Source organism: Salmo salar, chromosome ssa01, assembly GCF_905237065.1.
Source record: "Salmo salar chromosome ssa01, Ssal_v3.1, whole genome shotgun sequence".
Lineage (NCBI taxonomy): Eukaryota > Metazoa > Chordata > Actinopteri > Salmoniformes > Salmonidae > Salmo > Salmo salar.
In genome coordinates this window covers 145,909,784-145,934,602 of record NC_059442.1, presented here as the reverse complement: position 1 = coordinate 145,934,602, position 24,819 = coordinate 145,909,784, and the positions used below count along the sequence as shown (strand labels likewise).

The 24,819-nt window shown below is 43.0% G+C and overlaps 1 protein-coding gene across 1 annotated transcript in view; it reads left to right on the top strand.

Annotated features, from left to right (window-relative positions):
• LOC106567292 (protein Niban 2) overlaps nucleotides 1-24,819 on the top strand; it is a 46,779-nt gene that overhangs the window by 7,170 nt on the left and 14,790 nt on the right. The window contains exons 2-5 of the mRNA XM_014136437.2: nucleotides 11,863-11,993; nucleotides 15,804-15,932; nucleotides 16,129-16,234; nucleotides 16,530-16,697. Of these exons, the coding sequence (XP_013991912.1) occupies nucleotides 11,863-11,993; nucleotides 15,804-15,932; nucleotides 16,129-16,234; nucleotides 16,530-16,697 (534 nt within the window). The remainder of the gene's footprint in view (nucleotides 1-11,862; nucleotides 11,994-15,803; nucleotides 15,933-16,128; nucleotides 16,235-16,529; nucleotides 16,698-24,819) is intronic.

Below are 24,819 nucleotides of genomic sequence, written 5' to 3'. Positions count from 1 at the left end.
AAAAGCTGAAATATCTTTAGTCAGTAAGTATTCAACCCCTTTGTTTATGGCAAGCCTAATTCAGATTGAACCACAAAGACAAGGGAGGTTTTCCAATGCCTTGCAAAGAAGGGCACCTATTGGTAGATGGGTTTTTCTTCTCTTTGCTCATTATCTATTTTCCTGCGCACATATGAGAGATAGTTGGTGGTCGGCGCATGTCTCTGGAGCCGCTGAGCCGGAGGAGCTTGTATTAATCCTGCTGTAGGACTCATTGCGGCCAGCACTAGCAGGTCAAACAAATGACTAGTCACTCAGGAAAAAAACAAATCATGACTCTCGAGTCAGTACAAAGAGTTAGTTAAAAAATAATGAATCGTTTGCGAACTGCATATCACTTAATGCCCTACCTTGGTAATCGCAATTGCCAGTGCTCATTTCATGCGCTCCTTATCTCAAAGCCATATAAAATATTTTGGTTGTAAAAATAGTTGCTATTGAGCTCAAAATTTGAGAGCTGCGAAATAAAAAGTATAGCTATAGAAAGCTGATAACCTCATTTTTTTCAACTGTGGCAACAGAATGGCCCACAATATGATTTTTAAATGTTATACAATCAGAAAACCCTTTTTTTTCTCCCAGAGCATTTTTTTACCCCCCTGGGGAAAGAGAGAGTGGTTCTCTTGACACAGCAACAGGCCCCAACGAAATGGGTACAGGGGCAGGCAGACACTTTCATTACAGGAGTCATGAGGATAATGTACTTTTATGTTTGACCAAATTATTGTTTTGGATAAGAGCAAGATCATTTTTATTTGTCAAATGGCAGCCAAGCATCGATCATCATGTCACCAGAATAAGACCCTCGATATAAGGCGCATCAAGCTCATCGCAGTGCACTTTCACCACCCTGTGAAGTTCATCGTAACTTATTGTAGCCTAATAAACTGCATGGTTTCCCGGGTTGTAGTGGGAGGACCACACATGTCATCGCATGACTCCAAGTTTACTTTGATATGATGGTTATTATTAGGGCTGACCCCATTTAGTCGACTAGTCGATAGGCTGTTGGTCAACCCATATTTCTTTTTTTGTCGAGCTGTGGCAAATATATCAAAATGAATGTTATGGCACACGAGACGCCTGTCTGAGTGGTCTAATCCATTGTGTAGGCCGCGGGGATGGTTCACCTGTAGTACATTTACCATTTCTAATCTACAATGTTTGTTTGGATAAGGTCATTTCTGTTAATGCATTCAATGTAGTAGTAGTAATAATAATATAGTCTTACCATTGTCACTGTAGGAATGGACACGTTATTTGATTCCGTTTACGATTAGTCAATTTATTCATTGTCTTCTGTTTGGAACGCTCCTGTCAAATTTGAGTTATGCATAGAACTAGGTCTAGGCTACCTGGCCTGAGTGCAAATGTAGGCTTATAAATGTGCCCATTTGGGAATCTGATACTATTTCTGATTGTCTTAACTCACCACCACTGTGGAGCTTCTCAAAGTAATTTTTTCGTCGCCTCAAAAAAAGCAAGTGAACAAAGTCTGTTTTTACATCCATTGAGAATGACAGTAGTTCATGCTCTGATCTGATGCAAATGTCATAAAATAGGCCAACCTGATTACTTCTTATCCCTTGAGCAAATACCCTACAGCTGTCTGTCTGGAGCTCACTGGCATGGTAAACTCTAAGGGCCCAGAATATTGTATACAATGTTGCAAGTTTGCTGCACCAGCTTCAGGCCAGACCCAAGTTAATAGTTGATACAATATTTCAAGTTTCTTGCAGACAGGCCATGTGTAGCCAATGTGATTTATAGGATACTTATTTTTATCAGGATATTTTCAACCTGCGGGCTGCAATGTTTTTATTTGTTGGCTTTATGTAGGCTATTTTTTTACGCAATGGCAATAGAAGTTACTTTTAGGTTTGTATCACTTTCATTTAGTTAGAATTTTGATTAACCACATTACATTGATTTTGACATATGAAGACTTTATTATAAATTAAATTAAACTGTTCCACGAAAATGTGCATATGAAAATCATAACTGGCACACAGATCAGTAGAAATGGTATAATAACTTGGCACTCCAAATGGAAAAGGTTGCTGACCGCTGGTGTAGAATCTGCAAAGGCCAGCAGCGGGAGGAGGAGGGTTGGGCTATATTGATCTCTGGCTCCCTCTTTAGTAATTTGTATCTTCCTTTTTTTTTATTGCAGTGCTTAAAGCATCAGACAAAGTAGCCTACATATAGTTGATTTTATTCTAACATGGGGTGTGTCTACATATTGAAAAATACACGTTTTAAAATTTCAACCAATCGATTGGTCGAAAGAACCGATGACTCTCGGTTGACTATTATATATACTGAGTGTACAAAACAAGAATGATCCAACACCCAAAGGACATCCAGCCAACTTGATACAACTGTGGGAAGCATTTGGGTCAACATGGGCCAGCATCCCTGTGGAATGCTAGGGCACTGCGTTCATCCACCACTGGCCTGCTGGCCCCCCTACCTCTGAGGAAGCACAGTTCCCGCTCAGCCCAGTCAAAACTGTTCGCTGCTCTGGCACCCCAATGGTGGAACAAGCTCCCTCACGACGCCAGGACAGCGGAGTCAATCACCACCTTCCGGAGACACCTGAAACCCCACCTCTTTAAGGAATACCTAGGATAGGATAAAGTAATCCTTCTAACCCCCCCCCTTAAAATATTTAGATGCACTATTGTAAAGTGGTTGTTCCACTGGATATCATAAGGTGAATGCACCATTTTGTAAGTCGCTCTGGATAAGAGCGTCTGCTAAATGACTTAAATGTAATGTAAATGTAATGTAATGAATGCTTTTGACACCATGTAGAGTCCATTCCCCAATGAATTGAGGCTGTTCTGATGGCAACAAGGGGGTGCACAACTCAATATTATGGAAGGTGTTTCTTATGTTTCGTACACTCAATGTTTTTGGAAAACGTATTTTTTATATTTTTTTTTATAATGCTATTCTACAGATTTTGTCAGGAGACTAAGAGAAAATGTTGTGGTTTTAAAGATAATTTCCTGCAATACTACATTTTTTGTCATTGGTGTGAGAAAAATGTGCTGTTTTGTAGCTCATCTCAAGCTAGTCTACATCATTTGCCATGAGGCTGAGAGATTCAGGATTCTGTCCCTGTGTAGCTTCTAAATATGTCTAAAGCTGCAGATTTAGAAGGAAAGGGAGGGAAGTGAGTGTGTGTACAGAAGAAGAAACAGGTAGGAACATGCCTTGGGATTACTGAGCAGAAAGCTAGTTTGGTTCTCACATACTGCTGTATTTTTGTCCTCCCTCTCTCGCTCTTTCACAATGTAGTTCTTTTGGCCTACAAATCCTATATAAAGGTTTTTCATTCTCTCTATGCAGCTTTATTTCTACCTGTCATATTTCTATTGTTTCATCTTAAACCTTTTTGTCTATTTCCCAGCACTACCCAACCCACTGCATAAGGTGAGAGGTGTGTGTGTGTGTGTGTGTGTGTGTACACATGTTTGTACCTGTGGGAGGAGTGGTTAGTCAGCTCTTTTCCTTTGGGAGTATACTGTTTGGAGTAGTTGGCTGTACTGGTCGACGTCTCCACATTTGTTGTCAAGGCACATTCTCAGCAGCTGAACTCCTCTTTGACTCACACACACACACACACACACACACACACATTTCTGTTTTCTTTCCTACTCTTAGACTTGTGTTAATCAGGTGTCAGTGAACCTCTTGAACCTAGTCCGTCACTCCTTCATCCCTTTAACCCTCCTATTGTGTTGGTTTCATGTTAATTCATTCTGTTTCTTCTGTTTGCTCATTGACCTGAGCTCATACAACTCGTTTTTGAGTAAAAAAAGCATAATGTATGGATTATTTTGACTATAATAAATACTCAGAAATATATTGTGTTATTTATCACAGACTACTTTGTGTCAAAGTTTAACAAGGACTCTCTCCCCACCAGTGTCATGATCAAAGATATGATCAAGAGCCTCACAAACAGTATATCGTTTGGTCATTGTACTGCCACAGAATGAAATGTGAGCAAGGCCTCAAAAAGCTTTATATGCCTAAGCTGCAAGAAAAGTTCTATATATTATTGAAACAATGTTGCAATTGTTTGTGAGAATGCCAACAGGTGTGGTTCCCGTGGGGGAAAGATTCTATTGGGGAAAGGTTCCCGTGGGGGTTGCCATGGAAGCCAAGAAGGGGAGCGAGGTGTGTGTGTGCTACAACACACATGCATGTGGGGGTCTGGGAGAGGAAGTGTGTCCATCTGATGAACAGGCTTGTGCCTGAACTAAATTTTATACACTAAAACCGGGAACGCCACAGGTGTACAAAAGTTAGATAAAACACCAAAAATGTCATGAAAATCATCAAAATGTATTTTGTGTGTTCAGATGCCCTGTGTGGACCAAGTCATGGAACCTTATGACAATCAGATTAAATTAACTACATTGTTCAGAGAGAACTTGTAAATCGGTCCAATTCAACCGGAACACAGTAGGAGGGTTAATACATTATATGGTACAGTAGGCCTAGCCCTCATCCCAGTGTGACAGTGTACCATTCAAGCTACAGGATGTCTGCTGATTCTTAGAGTTTTCCAGCTGTTTAGACGATCTGCACCCAATGGAAACAGGAAGGGAAATGATCAATGCACGCTGACTACTGTACTCTCACTCACTCTGTCTGCCTTTCTACCACTCACTCACACAAACAAACAAACAAACACAGGCTAGAAGTAGGTGTTTGTGCTGTCAGTCTCTAATCCCCGGCACTGGGACTGCCTGCTTCTTGTATTTGGGATGACAGGGCACTAAGTAGACACACACCGTTTCCTAATTTAGCCCTTAAGTGCATTCAAATCTCCATCAGTTTAGTTTGCTGCAGACTGTCATTCAAGCCATGCCTTCATTCCAGTGGGGAAGTGTGTCATTTGACCTAACTCTCCCTGTGGCCAGTCTGCAGGCTTTGGCACACTAACCCAGCCTGTGGAAAGTGCAGCATGTGAATGAAATAGCAACTCTAGCCTCTGGTTGTGAATGGGGCTAGCTCTGGTCCTCAGAGAACACACATGGGTGTCTAGTGTATTGTTCTCAGTCAGAGGTCACAGGCACAGTACAGAGGATGTGTGGGAAATAATGGATCAAAGTGCTCACAGATGTAGCAGGAGATATCTGGTACCCTCATGATGACTCAAACAACATCCAAGCCCTGCTGGCCTGTTTCCACTGTTATACAAATACACACAGGGTGGTGTCATGATGAATTAGACCAGTGTGGAATATATTATACAGGTGAAACTGAGGGGAACACCCTTTTTAGTATCTATGTCTAGATCCTTCTCAGTATTTATTTTTGGGGTTCTGAAACCCAGGATTGAACCAAGAATGTTTTGTTTTTTTATACAGTGCATTACAATACAGAGTGTTTGAGTGTTACTTTGAGATTACTTCTCTCCCCTTTTTCCTATCTTGTCAGGTCTTTCCTTCCTGCCCTCCTACTCAAAGGCTGCTCTCTCTTTCCTGTGGCGCCTCTACCATAAACATCTCACAGATTACTGTGTCATGTCAGAGTTGAGCTGAGAACACGGAGCCACCACAAGCTAAGCCTGTGTACTATAAGGGATCTTTAGGAAAAGTGCTATATTTAGGAAAAGTACTACTGGTATCTTAAGGAAAAGTCCTACCAAAAATAACTTGTTTTTATAATAAAGAAGATGGTCTTTATTGCTGGTTAGACCATGGTATTTTACCATTCAACATCCTGATGCTTGAATCTCCATATAGTCTGTAGTGTGGTACAAATTCAGTAGGTACAATGTTATTGTAGGCTCTAATGTGCCTTGACTGTAGAAGTCTTCATTATCTGTTCCAATTTATAATTCATTTATTGTACTACCTTTATGAACTGAGTGTAAAAAACATTAGGAAATCTTTCCATGACAGACTGACTAGGTGAATCCAGGTGAAATATATGATCCCTTGTTGATGTAACTTGTTAAATTCACTTCAATCAGTGGAGATGAAGGGGAGGAGACAGATTTAACGAAGGATTTTTAAGCCATGAAACAAGGGTGAATGGGCAAGACAAAATATTTAAGTGCCTTTGAACGGGTTATGGTAGTAGGTGCCAGGCACACCGGTTTCAGTTAGAGGTCGACCGATTAATCGGAATGGCCGATTTTTAATTAGGGCCGATTTCAAGTTTTCATAACAATTGGTATTTTTGGCCACCGATTTGCCGATTTAAAAAAAAAAAAAAAAATAAAAAAAATATATATATATATATATTTTTTAACACCTTTATTTAACTAGGCAAGTCAGATTAAGAACACGTTCTTATTTTCAATGACGGCCTAGGAACGGGTGTTAACTGCCTTGTTCAAGGGGGATTTGGGGATTCGTTTTTGCAACCTGCTGGTTACTAGTCCAACGCTCTAACCACCTGCCTTACATTGCACTCCACGAGGAGCCTGCATGGCAGGCTGACTACCTGTTATGCGAGGGCAGCAAGAAGCCAAGGTAAGTTGCTAGCTAGCATTAAACTTATCTTATAAAAAAACTATCAGTCTTAACATAATCACGAGTTGACTACACATGGTTGATGATATTACTAGTTTATCTAACGTATTCTGCGTTGCATATAATCGATGCGGTGCCTGTTAATTTCTCATCGAATCACAGCCTACTTCGACAAACGGGTGATGATTTAACAAGCGCATTTGCGAAAAAAAGCACTGTCGTTGCACCAATGTACCTAACCATAAACATCAATGCCTTTCTTTAATATATATTTATTTATTTTATTTATTTTTTATTTTTTTTAAACCTGCATATTTAGTTAATATTGCCTGCTAACATGAAACTGTGTCACTGCTCTTGCGTTCATTGCCTGGCTTGTTGCGAACTAATTTGCCAGAATTCTACGTAATTATGACATACCATTGAAGGTTGTGCAATCTAATAGGAATATTTAGACTTAGGGATGCCACCCGTTAGATAAAATACAGAACGGTTCCGTATTTCACTGAAAGAAAAAAACATTTTGTTTTCGAGATGATAGTTTCCAGATTCCACCATATTAATGACCTAAGGCTCATATTTCTGTGTGTTTATTATATTATAATTAAGTCTATGATTTGATAGAGCAGTCTGACTGAGCGGTGGTAGGCACCAGCAGGCTCGTAAGCATTTATTCAAACAGCACTTTCGTGCGTTTTGCCAGCAGCTCTTCGCAATGCATTGCGCTGTTTATGACTTCAAGCCTGTCAACTCCCAAGATTAGGCTGGTGTAACCGATGTGAAATGGCTAGCTGGGTTAGCGGGTGTGCGCTAATAGCGTTTCAAATGTCACTCGCTCTGAGACTTGGAGTAGTTGTTCCACTTGCTCTATATGGGTAACGCTGCTTCGAGGGTGGCTGTTGTCGATGTGTTACTGGTTCGAGCCCAGGTAGGGGCGAGGAGAGGGACGGAAGCTATACTGTTACACTGGTGTCGTGTCTTTGGGGTACCATTAAACTGAAGACATGTTTATCAATTAACTCCCTCTAATTATTATCACGCGATTAAACTGATTAATCGTTTAATTGTAAGTAACTAGGAGATCGGGGCACCAAGGAAAATATTCAGATTACAAAGTTATAATTTTCCTAATATAACTTTCCTATATTATAACATTATATATTATATTCTATTATAGTATAGGTCGATTATCTTCTGGTTTAAATGGTGTATTTTACCTCGCGTCCAGTCTCATTCCAAACGTCGTAAATTGTTGTATCTGCACGAACCCAGTCTTTACTAAAATCATCCATACATCAATTGTCTTAAAATCATTTATTTACTAAACTAAGTAATTCACATAAAGTATACAAACAGTAATTATCATCACAAAGAATTGGTAGAGTAATGTGCCCTAGTGGCTAACAGGCATGGCTGGTGTCTTGTAGAACAATGGGTCATAAAATGTTCAGCTGAGGAGGTACACAGAGTTCATTAATATTAACAATTGACAATTGAACGCTCACTCATTCGGGAACAATTGCAATCAATATATACACTGCTCAAAAAAATAAAGGGAACACTTAAACAACACATCCTAGATCTGAATGAAAGAAATAATCTTATTAAATACTTTTTTCTTTACATAGTTGAATGTGCTGACAACAAAATCACACAAACATAATCAATGGAAATCCAATTTATCAACCCATGGAGGTCTGGATTTGGAGTCACACTCAAAATTAAAGTGGAAAACCACACTACAGGCTGATCCAACTTTGATGTAATGTCCTTAAAACAAGTCAAAATGAGGCTCAGTAGTGTGTGTGGCCTCCACGTGCCTGTATGACCTCCCTACAACGCCTGGGCATGCTCCTGATGAGGTGGCGGATGGTCTCCTGAGGGATCTCCTCCCAGACCTGGACTAAAGCATCCGCCAACTCCTGGACAGTCTGTGGTGCAACGTGGCGTTGGTGGATGGAGCGAGACATGACGTCCCAGATGTGCTCAGTTGGATTCAGGTCTGGGGAACGGGCGGGCCAGTCCATAGCATCAATGCCTTCCTCTTGCAGGAACTGCTGACACACTCCAGCCACATGAGGTCTAGCATTGTCTTGCATTAGGAGGAACCCAGGGCCAACTGCACCAGCATATGGTCTCACAAGGGGTCTGAGGATCTCATCTCGGTACCTAATGGCAGTCAGGCTACCTCTGGCGAGCACATGGAGGGCTGTGCAGCCCCCCAAAGAAATGCCACCCCACACCATGACTGACCCACCGCCAAACCGGTCATGCTGGAGGATGTTGCAGGCAGCAGAACGTTCTCCACGACGTCTCCAGACTCTGTCACGTGCTCAGTGTGAACCTGCTTTCATCTGTGAAGAGCACAGGGCGCCAGTGGCGAATTTGCCAATCTTGGTGTTCTCTGACAAATGCCAAACGTCCTGCACGGTGTTGGGCTGTAAGCACAACCCCCACCTGTGGACGTCGGGCCCTCATACCACCCTCATGGAGTCTGTTTCTGACCGTTTGAGCAGACACATGCACATTTGTGGCCTGCTGGAGGTCATTTTGCAGGGCTCTGGCAGTGCTCCTCCTGCTCCTCCTTGCACAAAGGCGGAGGTAGCGGTCCTGCTGCTGGGTTGTTGCCCTCCTACGGCCTCCTCCACGTCTCCTGATGTACTGGCCTGTCTCCTGGTAGCACCTCCATGCTCTGGACACTACGCTGACAGACACAGCAAACCTTCTTGCCACAGCTCGCATTGATGTGCCATCCTGGATGAGCTGCACTACCTGAGCCACTTGTGTGGGTTGTAGACTCCGTCTCATGCTACCACTAGAGTGAAAGCACCGCCAGCATTCAAAAGTGACCAAAACATCAGCCAGGAAGCATAGGAACTGAGAAGTGGTCTGTGGTCACCACCTGCTGAACCACTCCTTTATTGGGGGTGTCTTGCTTATTGCCTACAATTTCCACCTGTTCTCTATTCCATTTGCACAACAGCATGTGAAATTTATTGTCAATCAGTGTTGCTTCCTAAGTGGACAGTTTGATTTCACAGAAGTGTGATTGACTTGGAGTTACATTGTGTTGTTTAAGTGTTCCCTTTATTTTTTTGAGTAGTATATTTACGCTCAGTGTGTCGTCGGGATCCTTGTTGGAGCGTCGTTCTGTGGAGAGTTTTGTCCTCTCTCTCTCTCTCTCTATCGGTTAGAATGGATCTTTCAAAGCGACATTCATTAATATCGTTATAGAATGGATGTTTCGTTGGTCTTCGCATTCAATGATATAATTTACTTAGCTGCAGACTAATAATTATAATCAAAGACTTGTTCTTATTCTGTCGGTATCAATAGTCTAAAAGTTAACCACGTGGTATAGTTCACTTTCAGTAGAGTACTTGGATGGTCAAACCTATTGGCCAACTCGCAATGGAGTGGAGGCCGGGTCTGTTAGACTAGTAAGTCAGGGGGGGTTTATAGTGAACATAGAACATGACGCCTGGTCTTGTCTGTGTCCCTGGGGGCGTGCCGATGACTGAGTTAAGCTTGGTACAGAAATCCAATTCTATCACATTAACATCAGTACATAGCATCTCAATGTATTACAAATAGCTTTATCCTTATTAATACATTCTATTCAACCATGTGGATGCAAGTCTCAAGGCTGAGGCTATTATATAAACCGTTTTATGGTAATATGGCTATATTGTCTCTTCTGAGTATCACAAAATTCTACCAAGCGGACCAGTTCGTAGCTGGATTCTGCACCAATCTTTCATACCTTCTCCAGAACACAAATGTCGCTTGGCTCCCCAATTCTGTGAGTTGGAAGAATTTCCTTTGTCTCTCTATGGGCCATGTGGCAAGAGATTCTCCTCTTAGAGTTTTTACAACACTTTCACACAGGGCCTGGGTGGGGGAAGGTAGGTTGGGGGATGGTGCAAGGGGGGAGGGGGTCAACTGTCCTCCCTGTACTCAAAGAGGCCAAGGTCATGACACTGGCAATACTAAAGTGCCTATAAGAACATCCAATAGTCAAAGGTATATGAAATACAAATCGTATAGAGAGAAATAGTCCTATAATTCCTATAATAACTACAACCTAAAACTTCTTACCTGGGAATATTGAAGACTCATGTTAAAAGGAACCACCAGCTTTCATATGTTCTCATGTTCTGAGCAAGGCACTTAAACGTTAGCTTTCTTACATGGCACATATTGCACTTTTACGTTCTTCTCCAACACCTTTTTGTTTTTGCATTATTTAAACCAAATTGAACATGTTTTATTATTTATTTGAGGCTAAATAGATTTTATTGATGTATTATATTAAGTTAAAATAAGTGTTCATTCAGTATTGTTGTAATTGTCAATATTACAAAGAAATGTAAAAAAATCGGCCGATTTAATCGGTATCGGCTTTTGTTTGGTCCTCCAGTAATCGGTATCGGCGTTGAAAAATCCTAACCGGTCGACCTCTAGTTTCAGCGTGTCAAGAACTGCAACGGGTTTTTCACCCTCAACAGTTTCCTGTGTGCTTTCGACACCTTGTAGAGTCCATGTCTAGTTCTGAGGGCAAAAGGGGGTTGCAACTCAATATTAATATTTGGAAAGTGTTTTTAATGTTTTGTACACTCAGTGTGTTTAGCCCTTTCTCAATTAATGAAGTCTCTGTTTAAACATACTATAACTCATGATTTGGTATAATTCCTTATAGTGACATGTGAGAGCAATTTAAATTTTATTGCTTGGCTTTTCATATACGGCTGATAGAAAGGTGGTAAAAATACTGGAGGGTTAATGCCCTCTCTTCCACAGTCTCTCTTTGCTTTACCTGTCTGAGTCCGGTCCAGTCCACCTTTCGTTACGAGTCACCGTATAGTATAGCCTCTCTGCAAGCCTGTCGTCTATGCCCCCTTCGGTAGTCTCACAGCTTCTCTTCAAGACCATGTCCTCTGTGATCTGATGAGTCACATTACTGATGTGTCATGCTCTGGCCCTGCTGCCAGTTGAAGTTTCTGGGACTGTGTGGCCTAGCTGTGCTCTCTCTCCTGCTCTCCCACATTATCTCCTGCATTCTTTGCTACTCTCACTCTCTTTGTCTGTGGCTGTTTTTCTGTGACTGTCTAGCATGTTGTCTCTGTCTCTCTGTGTGTGTGTGTGTGTGTGTGTGTGACTGTTTTGTCACATTGACATGTCTGTTTTGACGTTGATGTTTGAGTAACTTGGCACCTGTTGTCATTTACATTACATACTGGGTTATTCAGGCTGTGTTGTGTGCGTTCTGTGAATGTGTCTCTAACTGTAAGTTCTAACTGTCATCTATCTCTGCCCACAGCTCGTACCAGGCAGGTGATGGGGGAGTTTGGCCATGTGTACGAACAGCAGTATGCAGTGGCCCTCTTCAACAGTGTCCGCTTTGAGATCGAGGGGGGAGGAGGGCCCCAGTCACAACTCCTGCACCGCAAGGCAAGAGGCCGGCCCGGAAACGACTGTCTGTCGCACTCGTTTACCCCCTGTTGCTGTTTTTGTCTTCCTCTGTTCTTCTCTCACTCCATCTGTCCCTCTTCCATTTTTTTTATTTATATATAAACTCAGCAAAAAAAGAAACGTCCTCTCACTGTCAACTGCATTTATTTTCAGAAAACATAATGTGTAAATGAACATATTTAAATTAACATAAGAATATTCAACAACTGAGACATAAACTGAACAAGTTCCACAGACATGTGACTAACAGAAATTGATGACTGTGTCCCTGAACACAGGGGGGGGTCAAAATCAAAAGTAACAGTCAGTATCTGGTGTGGCCACCAGCTGCATTAAGTACTGCAGTGCATCTCCTCCTCATGGATTGCACCAGATTTGCCAGTTCTTGCTGTGAGATGTTACCCCATTCTTCTACCAAGGCACTTGCACATTCCCGGACATTTCTGGGGGGAATGGCATAGGACACTAAAGAGGCCTTTCTACTGACTCTAAAAAAACACCAAAAGAAAGATGCCCAGGGTCCCTGCACATCTGCGTGAACGTGCCTTAGGCATGCTGCAAGGAGGCATGAGGACTGCAGATGTGGCCAGGGCAATAAATTGCAATGTCCATACTGTGAGACCCCTAAGACAGCGCTACAGAGAGACAGGACGGACAGCTGATGGTCCTCAGTGGCAGACCAGGGGTAACAACACCTGCACAGGATCGGTACATCCAAACATCACACCTGCGGGACAGGTACAGGATGGCAACAACAACTGCCCGAGTTACACCAGGAACGCACAATCCCTCCATCAGTGCTCAGACTGTCCTCAACAGGCTGAGAGAGGCTGGACTGAGGGCTTGTAGGCCTGTTGTAAGGCAGGTCCTCACCAGACATCAGCGGCAACAACGTCGCCTATGGGCACAAACCTATCGTCGCTGGACCTGACAGGACTGACAAAAAGTGCTCTTCACTGACGAGTCGCGGTTTTGTCTCACCAGGGTTGACGGTTGGATTCGCGTTTATCGCAGCAGGAATGAGCGTTACCCCGAGGCCTGTACTCTGGAGCGGGATCGATTTGGAGGTGGAGGGTCCGTCATGGTCTGGGGTGGTGTGTCACAGCATCATCGGACTGAGCTTGTTGTCATTGCAGGCAATCTCAAAGCTGTGCGTTACGGGGAAGACATCCTCCTCCCTCATGTGGTACCCTTCCTGTAGGCTCATCCTAACACGCCTGGGACCTGTTGGATTGGAGGGTGAGGGCTAGGGCCATTCCCCCAGAAATGTCTGGGAACTTGCAGGTGCCTTGGTGGAAGAGTGGGGTAACATCTCACAGCAAGAACTGGCAAATTTGGTGTAGTCCATGAGGAGGAGATGCACTGCAGTACTTAGTGCAGCTGGTGGCCACCTCAGATACTGACTGTTACTTTGACTTTGACCCACTCTTTCTTCAGGGAGACATTATTCAATTTCTGTTAGTCACATGTCTGTAGAACCTGTTCAGTTTTGTCTCAGTTGTTGAATCTTGTTATGTTCATACAAATATTTACACATGTTAAGTTGCTGAAAATAAACGCAGTTGACAGTGAGAGGACGTTTTCTTTTTTTGCTGAGTTTATGTTGTGTGTGTGTAATTTTAACAATACAAAACATACACAAACGACAGCATACAGACACACACAAACATCAACTACATCACACCTGCCCAGACCCACCTGCTCACACCCCCATCTCCAGCGCCCACATTACCCTCCTCCACATGGCCTCAAACTGCACCATTTTGTTTCTCTCTATCACCCACGCACTTTCAACATTTAGATAATAATGCATTTGACCTTTCCATTGTGTTAATGGTGGAGGTTTTGTTGATTTCCTGTTTTTAAGTATATATTTTTTGAGATGATTGATGGTAAAAGTATCGTCCAACCCATTGGGTATCTCACTGCACCCTCGTGAATTCTCTCTTTTTATAATACATTCTATACGTTAATTTACACATTCAGCTGTCCCTCTTCCGTTTATTCAGTTACTTCATTTTCCTCTATCACAGTATTCCCACGCCATCTGTGTCTCTCTTACTCATCCTCCTCTGCTCCTCATCCTCTGTTTTTATCTACCTCACCATCCTCCTCTGAGTCTCCCTTAAGATTTTATCTCATTGTTAGGTCGTGAGTGTTACCACTCTAACAGTCAAAATGCTATGGACACAGATATGACGCGTGTACTGTAGCCATCCCCACTGTGATACTGTTGAGTTCTGTGTTAGTCTCCACCATCGAGTCACTGGAGGGAATTAAAGCAGATTTCACACATGAACAAACAGTGATGGTGCTAAGAATCTTGTGACTGCTTTCCTTGTCTATTCTCTTCAGTACCCAAGTGATGCTCTGGGTAGTGACACGCTCGCATTGACACATGCGCGCACAAAAACACAAACCCACATGCACATACTTACATTCACACAAGGAAACAGCACAGAACTCTTTCAGATTAAAACAGAGGCCCTCATAGGCACCACCTTTAACCAAGCATTCCCAGTTAGCACCTTCCAAGCACACATAACCTTTCTTCTTCTCCAGCTCCACCCCACCACCCCTCCTTTCTTGCTCAGCTGGGATTATGCTGTTTGAGTTCCAGTATTTGATCTACAACAGGAAATCTAAAAACAAAGTGGTGTAAACAATATACCACACCTGTGTTTTCTCACTGTAGCCATCCAGTCTCAACCTCCACCAGCGTGTCAAATGATATCAGACCTGACATTACTGTATGTATGAGTCTCAAATGGCACGCTATTCCCTGTATAGTGCACTGCTTTTGACCAGAGCCCTATGGTGCCATTTGACATACAGCCTGTCTGTGTCAGGACCTTGTTGTTCCACACACGTGATGCCTTCTCTGTATGTTACAAGACATGTTTAGACCAATGGTGTCCAATGTATTTCCTGTTTTCAGTCCTTCCTTTTAAATAGTGTCTGAATTAGATTGATTGATCTGTAATTGACTTGGTAACTAACTGACCATGCAGATCAGCATCACTTGTACAACTGCAAACACCACAGTTGTGTCCCAAATTGCACCCTATACCCTTTGTAGTGCATTATGTTTGACCAGACCTGGTAAAATGTAGTGCACTATATAGGGAATAGGGTGCTATTTGGGACGAAGGACCATCATTACAGCTTTTGCTGGTACTAACTAACTAGGCCTGGGAATTGCCAGGGACCTCACGACACAATATTATCACGATACTTAGATGCCGATACAATTTGACATTGTCCTGTGTAGTTGCGCACTATTCATTGGGTGCTGACATTAGTCGTTTTTGATGATAACATTTTGTGTTGTCGGAGCTCCAGTCTGCCCACACTAGTCGCCAATCAACTCCATCGTAAATCGTGGAGTTGAGTTTAATCGTCTAGAAAGGTCATGGAAATAAGTGCTGAAAACATGTTGGATTACTATTTAAAAAGAAGATGGAGAACAAGCTATAGAATGAAAAATACTTTTGTTTATGCGTAGGTAAAAAAATGATCTGATAGTCGTAGTGGGGTAGTAGATGCCTAGTCTCCCTTATGGCTCAGCTCAAGTGCCTACATAATACATACATAATTTACACAGACAGAAGTCCGCTCAGATAGGCCCAGCTCAGAGTTTCATTTAGAATGGAAAATGAATGTGTTTATGCAACAGTTGTTAGTGCATCGAACCAAATTGTATCGATTTGTTCTCTAAACAAACCAAATCACATGTAGTACAATAATACAAGTGATAGCAGCTCTAATGCTAACTGTCTGTTGTGGTAGAACGCTCTGGAGGACCGCTCCATCTTTTCTGGGGGTCTGTTCCAGTACCTGGAGGAAAACAAGAGATGGAGGAACCGCTTTGTCTTCGTGGCCGACACCTACAACATCAGCTTCTACGAAAACAAAGTGGTGAGGCTGGTCAGAAAACAGAAACCATCTCTTTTTGTTGTTGCTAGATTTGTTTTCACTTTCATAATCAGACCGATTTACATGCCAGCTAGTCTGAATCGTTTAGGTCACAACTTTAACTGTGATTTGATGGTTCTGAACGGTTTGTACATTTTTCACCTTCTTTTCTTGAAACTGCACCCTCACTCTCTGATAGGCTCACGAGAGGAGCTTGCACCCTAAAGGAACCATCAACTGTGCTGGATACAAAGCTCTAACTTCCATGGAGGAGTATCTTGAACTGATCAACACCAGCCTGCCAGGTGAGAGATGAATGGGTTACACCTGACTAGCTGATTTGTATATAATAAACAGCTGATCATTAGACAGTGTTGGATTTTGGTATAACCAGCACTTTCCCCAATGTGAGATCAAGTACTCAGTGACTAGCTGGGCCATATTCATTAGGGAATACTGTAGCAAAACATTTAGCAATGAGTGTTTTCTATTGGACAAGTTCTGGAATTCCTTTTCTGATTCAATATGTTTTCTTTGTTTTGGTGCCCTGTTGAGGAGACTATGAACACCTATAAACGTGAATGTGTGTTTGTGTTTTAGGCATAAAGGCCAAGGTGGGCAGTGGTCCGTTTGTGAAGTGTGCCACCCAGTTCCCCCTGATCCTGTGGCACCCGTATGCCCGCCACCACTACTTCTGTGTGCTGACAGAGAAGGAGCAGAAGAAGTGGCACGCTGTGCTTCAGGACTGTGTCAGACACAGCAACAATGGTGAGGAGCTGTCTGAACACACACACCACACACACTGTCATAATAACGCACACAAACAGCATATACTATCCTTGTCGGGACCTGAAATTGATTTCCATTCAAAATTCTACACTACACATTTACAGCAAGAATATCATCTCATGCAGACAATCCCATTGGTGGTGCATGACAGAGGATTACCCATCTCAGATGGAGAACAACATAGAGACTCTCCCTCAGCTCCACCCTGACCAATTACTGCTCTTCTGCCTCACTGCCATTGTTCACAACACAGACCTGTGTGTGTCTTGTGAAAGTTTGCATACCATCACAATGAGCTATCAGTGACGGTGAAACGCAGCAGGGCAGGAATGTGTTATTGAAGTTATTGTCTTGGGCAACATCCCAAATGGCCCGCTATTTACTATATAGTGCATTATTTCTGTCCAGAGGCCTAATGGGCTACACATTGGTATAGGATGAGGTGAGCCCCCCCTTTCCATGTCAATCGTAAATGTGCTTGTGTGTATTCCTGTACCTCATCCAACACACACAAACACACATTTTCAGAGAAACTTGGAGAAGTGAGAAATCCCCTTAGGGAGGATTTCACAGGAAGGTGAAACAATATGTGATTATTCATTGAGTGACAAAGTGGGCTGATGAAATCACATGAACAGACTTGCTAGGATCCCACAGTTTGCAGAAGCAGCTCAACAATAAAATGGTGATCACTGCACTGATCCACTGATGGTCCTCCGACGTCACGTCAGCACCTTCCCATAATGCACTTTAAATAAACACACTGGCATGTCTCGACCACTAACACCCCACGCCCTGGGAGGATCTGAGCCGTGTTCACTTGGGATCAAAGCACACATGCATTCACACGTGCACACACACACACACACACACACACAGACACACACACAATGACAAGGTGCTGACACAGTGTTTGTGTCCATTTTGACCTTTGAAGATGTCTTCTGCAGATTGATTTAAAGCATCCTCTATGCAGTCATTTCCATGCAGTATATAGTTAGTAGAACTATAAGTACATACTTTTTTCTCATAGACTCATCTTTTGCCTATTTTTATGGCGGCGCCTAGCGGTTAAGAGCGTTTGGCCAGAAACCGAAAGGTTGCTGGTTCGAATCCCCTAGCCGACTACTAGGTTAAACATCTGTCTGTGCCCTTGAGCAAGGCACTTAAACCGTATTGCTCCTGTAATCTGCTCTGGTTACTAAAACATTCTCATAAATAGGATATATATTTTTTAACACCTAGACCACATTGGGTGCACATTGACTATCGTCTCTGACTCTTTGTACGAACAATAAGAAGCTCAAGAATCTTCACCCCTTGTTGGCCCCTCCTCTGGAGCCAATCAGAGCCATGGTACTCCCCTTACCTGTCCAGGCCTGGAGCCAATCAAAGTCATAGTACTCCCCCTACATGTCCAGGCCTGCCAGCTGTCCAAACAGCAAGCAATGCAGAAGCACGGTGGCTAGGAAAAACTCCCTAGAAAGGCAGGAACCTAAGAAGAAACCTAGACTGGGTGGCCAGTCCTCTTCTGGCTGTGCCGGGTGGAGATTATAACAGAACATGGCCAAGATGTTCAAATGTTCATAGATGACCAGCAGGGTCAAATACTAATCAGTGGTTGTAGAGGGTGCAACAGGTCAGCACCTCAGGAGTTAATGCCAGTTGGCTTTTCTTAGTCGATATGAGAGAGAGAGAATTCATACAGGAGAAATACTCCAGATATACAGTTGAAGTCAGAAGTTTACATACACCTTAGCCAAATACATTTAAACTCACTTTTCACAATTCCTGACATTTAATCCTAGTATTTTAAGAATGTGAAATGTCAGAATAATAGTAGAGTGATTTATTTCAGCTTTTATTTCTTTCATCACATTCCCAGTGGGTCAAAAGTTTACATGCACTCAATTAGTATTTGGTAGCATTGCCTTTAAATTGTTTAACTTGGGTCAAACGTTTCGGGTAGCCTTCCACAAGCTTCCCACAATACGCTGGGTTAATTTTGGCCCATTCTTCCTGACAGAGCTGGTGTAACTGAGTCAGGTTTCTAGGCCTCCTTGCTCACACATGCTTTTTCAGTTCTGCCCACAAATGTTCTATAGGGTTGAGGGCTTGGTGATGGCCACTCCAATACCTTGACTTTTTGCCACAACTTTGGAAGTACGCTTTGGGTCATTGTCCATTTGGAAGACCCATTTGCGACCAAGTTTTAACTTCCTGACTGATGTCTTGAGATGTTCCTTCAATATATCCACATCATTTTCCTTGTGATACAGTGAATTATAAGTGAAATAATCTGTCTGTAAACAATTGTTGGAAAAATGACTTGTGTCATGCACAAAGTAGACGTCCTAACCAACTTGCCAAAACTAGAGTTTGTTAACAAGAAATTTGTGTAGTGGTTGAAAAACAAGTTTTAATGATTCCAACCTAAGTGTATGTAAACTTCCGACTTCAACTGTAACAGACTGATCCTAGCCCCCCGACACATAAACTATTGCGGCATAAATACTGGAGGCTGAGACAGGAGGGGTCGGGAGACACTAACCAGGCAGGATATAACACCAACCACTTTACCCAAAGCCCAGCCCCCACACCACTAGAGGGATATCTTCAAACCACCAACTCACTACCCTGAGACAAGGCCAAGTATAGCCCATGAAGATCTCCCCCACGGCACGAACCCGAGGGGGGCGCCAAGCTGGACAGGAAGATTACGTCAGTGACTCAACCCACTCAAGTGAAGCACCCCTCCAAGGGACGGCATGGAAGACCACCAGTAAGCCAGTGACTCAGCCCCCGTAATAGGGTTGGAGGCAGAGAATCCCAGTGGAGAGAGGGGAACCGGCCAGGCAGAGACAGCAAGGGTGGTTCATCGCTCCAGTGCCTTTCCGTTCACCTTCACACTCCTGGGCCAGACTACACTCAATCATGGCTGTTAAGAACGCTCAGTTGGAGATATATATATATATATAGTCCTATTTCTCCCCAATTTCATGGTATCCAATTGGTAGTTACGGTCCTGTCTGATCACTGCAACTCCCGTACGGACTCGGGAGAGGCGAAGGTCGAGAGCCGTGTGTCAGTGGAGATACTGCGTTGTGATATAATCTGAAACAACCTGATAAGTCTAACCACCAATACACACTTTGTGTGGCTTGCTGCATACTCGCAGCGGAATTGGTTATCATGAAGTACAGTCCAGTAAAAGTGTTAGCAACAGTGTTTTGCATCACGTTCAGAGGATCTATTGTTTGCCGGGGTAGGACTGGGTTGGGCTGAGTCCCAAATGGCACCCTTAATAGTGTGCAGCTTTTCCAAAATAGGGTGCCATTTGGGATGCACACTCAGGCTGGTTTTGTGCTTGTGGCTCAGTGTCCTGTTGTATGAATGCCTGAGTCCTATTTGAATACAAGCCTTCTTTAAGAAATGTATTACCACACTAAAAGCTGAGGCCTTAGCACAAAGCAACCACTCAGAAAAACCGCCCATCGTTCCTGTGGCCTCACCTGTGGCAGGTGACGGTATTGTCACTTGATGACATCTTCATTACCAATGCACCCACACGTTTAGAATAGTAACTGAGGGATTTTGTCTTTTGTGCAAAAGCTGACTTCAATCAATGTAATATATCAATGCCGTGCAGATCTAATTAATTGTCTCTTCTCTATAAGATCAGACTATTTCCATACTGTTTCTCCAGCACATTTTCTCCTTTTGGTTTAACTTTTCATAGTCCTATGCTTATGGTCGGCTTATGGTATGTGATCGAGATGATCTCTCATGATTAGTCAGCCTGTCTGTCAGTCTATCACCATACCAGTTGTATTTCCTGCAGGGCGGTGCATCTCATTGGCAGTCAGAGCTAGCCCTGGGCTGCCACCAGCCACCAGGGAGCGATCAATTGCTGTATCAGCATTGTCTTAATGAAGTTTTCAGCGTTCCACTAGCCACGTGCAGTTACAAGCCTGGCTTAAATAAGCGGCAGGTGCAGGATCAAAATCCACCTTCGTAACATGGATAAAGCCTGAGCTGGAATGTGAAGCTACATGAAGCTGGCTAGCTTTCTAAAATCCTGAATAGATCTAGCTAACATTGTAGTATGCCCCTCTGGTCTGAGCACCACACCGCCACATCACTGCTTTAACCCTTAGCAGACTGAGTGTGGCGTATGTTTACCATAGTGTGGTTCATTGTATGTTTTCATAATGTGTTGGCTGACTGTAGAGTGAGTTCTGTTTGTCCTAGTGAGGCTGGTACACACCCAGGCTGTGACAGACAGCATGTGAAGGAGTCTTGTAATGCTGTCAGAGCTTGGTTGTAGAGAATAGAGCTGAGGGCTATAGTACGTTTCAGTATCTTACCATGAGGCGCTATCATGGTATACACTTGAACTCTGAACCCATCTTGCTTCTAAGCTAACGGAGAGCCGGTTGATGGTACTGTCTCGCAGACTCCTGTAAACAAGTGATTAACAATACACACGCACAGGCTAGATGTGAAGGGAACTGGGATCTGGCTGTGGCAGGAGTCACGCCAACTGCAGTAGTGCAGAGATGGACAGGTAAATGTCTCAAATAAAGAGACCATGGTAAACGCTACCACATATTTTTACACAGACACACACACTTTTTCATGCTACTGTGGATGCAATCTGCTCCCTGATCTTGGTATAAGTAATGGTTTCCAACAAGTCATATTGTGAATAAAACATTTATTCCCTTTTCCAGGATTGCCCCCCACCCCCCTCCCGTTTTGCCATCAGAACAGCCTCAATGTGTCGGGGCTTGGACTATATAAGGTGGCAAAAGTGTTCCACAGGGATGCTGGCCCATGTTGTTGGATGTCCTTTGAGGGGTGGACCATTGTTATATATGTTGTCTTGCCCATTCACCCTTTGAAGGGCACACATACACAATCCATGTCTCAATAGTATCAAGGCTTAAAAATCAGACTTTAACCTTTCTCCTCCCCTTCATCTACACTGATTGAAGTGGATTTAAAAAGTGACATCAATAAGGGATGATAGCTTTCACCTGGATTCATCTGTCATGGAAAGAGCAGGTGTCCTTAATGTTTTGTATACTCAGTGTAAATACATGTAACTTAGTAAAGGTTCACACTAGTCCCCATGTCCCAAGAGGAACATGGTATGAGAAATTGTTATTTTTATGAAGAAAGGAATTCATAGCAGTCCTGTTTTAAAAGGGGTTCAAACTTCATCCCTAGCGACACATTTTTCTTGGTGTGCATCCGAAGTGATGCCCTATTCCCTATATAGTGCATTAGTTTTGAGTGCACTTTATAAGGTACGGGTAGGACACTATATAGGGAATAGGGTGCCATTTGGGATGCAGCCTTGGTCAGCTGATCTATATGTCCAGTGTGTTCTCATGAGAGCCAATGCCTAGACAAACTAGCCCTGTTTCACCCATCAGCCCAGAGTTGGCACAGCGGGCACCGGGGGCAGAGAGAGGGCTTCCTGTCTCTGTCAACCCCTCCCCAACTCGCTCCATTTATTTCCTGTCTTTGTCTAACCCACAGCCAAAGCATGCAAGATAGACTCTCACATGAGCAGCATACCACCCTGCATCCCACTACTGGCTTGCCTCTGAAGCTAAGCAGGGTTGGTCCTGGTTGGTCCCTGGATGGGAGACCAGATGCTGCTGGAAGTGGTGTTGGAGGGCCAGTAGGAGGCACTCTTTCCTCTGGTCTAAAATAAAATATCCCAATGCCCCAGGGCAGTGATTGGGGACATTGCCCTGTGTAGGGTGGGATGTTAAACGGGTTTCCTGACTCTCTGTGGTCACTAAAGATTCCATGGCACTTATTGTAAGAGTAGGGTAAAATAATCAAAAACACACATATGCTACACAGTGGTGTAAAAATACTTTAAAGTGCAACTTAAGTAGTTATTTGGGGTGTCTGTACTTTACTATTTTACTTTTACTTCACTACATTCCTAAAGAAAATAATGTACTTTTTACTCCACACATTTTCCCTGACACCCAAAAGTAATCGTTACATTTTGAATGCTAGCAGGAAAGTGTCCAATTCATGCACTTATCAAGAGAACCTCCCTGGTCATCCCTACTGCCTCTGATCTGGCAGACTCACTAAACACAAATGCTTTGTTTGTTTGTAAATTATGTCTGCATTTTGTAGTGTGCCCCTGGCTATCCGTAAATACATAAATAAGAAAATTGTGCTGTTTGCTTAATACGCGAAAACAGGTTTTTAGAAATTATTTTCATAAGTATTCAGACCCTTTGCTATGAGACACGAAATTGAACTCAGGTGCATCATGTATCCATTGATCATCCTTGAAATGTTTCTACAACTTGATTGGAGTCCATCTGTGGTAAATTCAATTGATTGGACATAATTTGGAAAGGCACACACCTGTCTATATAAGGTCCCGCAATTGACAGTGCATGTCAGAGCAAAACTCAAGCCATGAGGTCAAAGGAATTGTCCGTAGAGCTCCAAGACAAGATTGTGACGAGGCACAGATCTGGGGAAGGGTACCAAAAAATGTCTGCAGCATTGAAGGTCCCCAAGAACACAGTGGCCTCCAACATTCTTAAATGGAAGACGTTTGGAACCACCAAGACTCTTCCTAAAGCTGGCCACCCTGCCAAACTGAGCAATCGGGGAAGAAGAGCCTTGATCAGGGAGGTGACAAAGAACCCAATGGTCACTCTGACAGAGCTCCAGAGTTCCTCTGTGGAGATGGAAGAACCTTCCAGAAGGACAACCATCTTTGCAGCACTCCACCAATCAGGCCTTTATGGTAGAGTTTCCAGATGGAAGCCACTCCTCAGTAAAAGGCCCATGACAGCCCGCTTGGAGTTTGCCGAAAGGCACCTAAAGGTCTCTCAGACCTGAAACCAAGATTAAACTCTTTGGCCTGAATGCCAAGCGTGATGTCTGGAGGAAACCTGGCACCATCCCTACGGTGAAGCATGGTGGTGATGTCAGCATGCTGTGGGGATGTTTTTTAGCGGCAGGGACTGGGAGACTAGTCAGGATCGAGGCAAAGATGAATGAAGCAAAGTACAGAGAGATCCTTGATGAAAACCTGCTCCAGAGCGCTCAGGACCTCAGACTGGGGCGAAGGTTCATCTTCCAACAGGACAACGACCCTAAGCACACAGCCAAGACAATGCAGGACTGGCTTCGGGACAAGCCTCTGAATCTCATTGAGGGTCCCAGCCGGATTTAAACCTCTTCGAATATCTCTGGAGAGACCTGAAAATAGCTGTGCAGCAACGTTCCCCATCCAACCTGACAGAGCTTTGGAATCTGCAGAGAAGAATGGAAGAAACTTCCCAAATACAGGTGTGCCAAGCTTATAGCGTCATACCCAAGAAGACTCGAGGCTGTAATCGCTTATGTAAATGTGATATTTCAGTTTTCTATTTTTAATAAATTTGCAAAAAATTCTAAAAACCTGTTTTTGCTTTGTCATTATGAGGTATTGTGTGTAGATTGATGAGAGGGGAAAAAAACAAATTTAATCAATTTTAGAATAAGGCTGTAACCTGACAATGTGGAAAAAAGTCAAGGGGTCTGAATACTTTCCGAAAGCACTGTATAAGCAATTTGAAATTATTTTTACTTTCGATACTTAAGTATATTTTTGCAATTCCATTTACTTTTAATACTTAAGTAGATTTAAAACCAAGTACTTTTAAACTTTACTCAAGTAATATTTTAGTGGGTGACTTTTACTTGAGTCATTTTTTTATTAAGGTATCTTTCCCTTTACTCAAGTATGACAATTGGTAACTTTTTCCACCACTGTTACTACATGACTACACTACATCACAGACACTCACACTCAAGTTGAGCCTTTCCTGTATGCTTGACTATTGTGGAGTCATGAAGTGATATCTGATGCTGTTTTTGGAGCTTATGTCAGACATATTTTTTTCCCATATATGGCTATACCTCTTGGTTATATTTAGCAGGGGTCTCCTTTTATATAGTCCTTTCCCAGTAGGTAGCTTGGCTTCTACTAAGCTGAGAGCCATCCTCTACTGATTCTGTGGAGGGTTGTAGTTGTTCGATCCCACCTGTCACATTTGTGCACTGT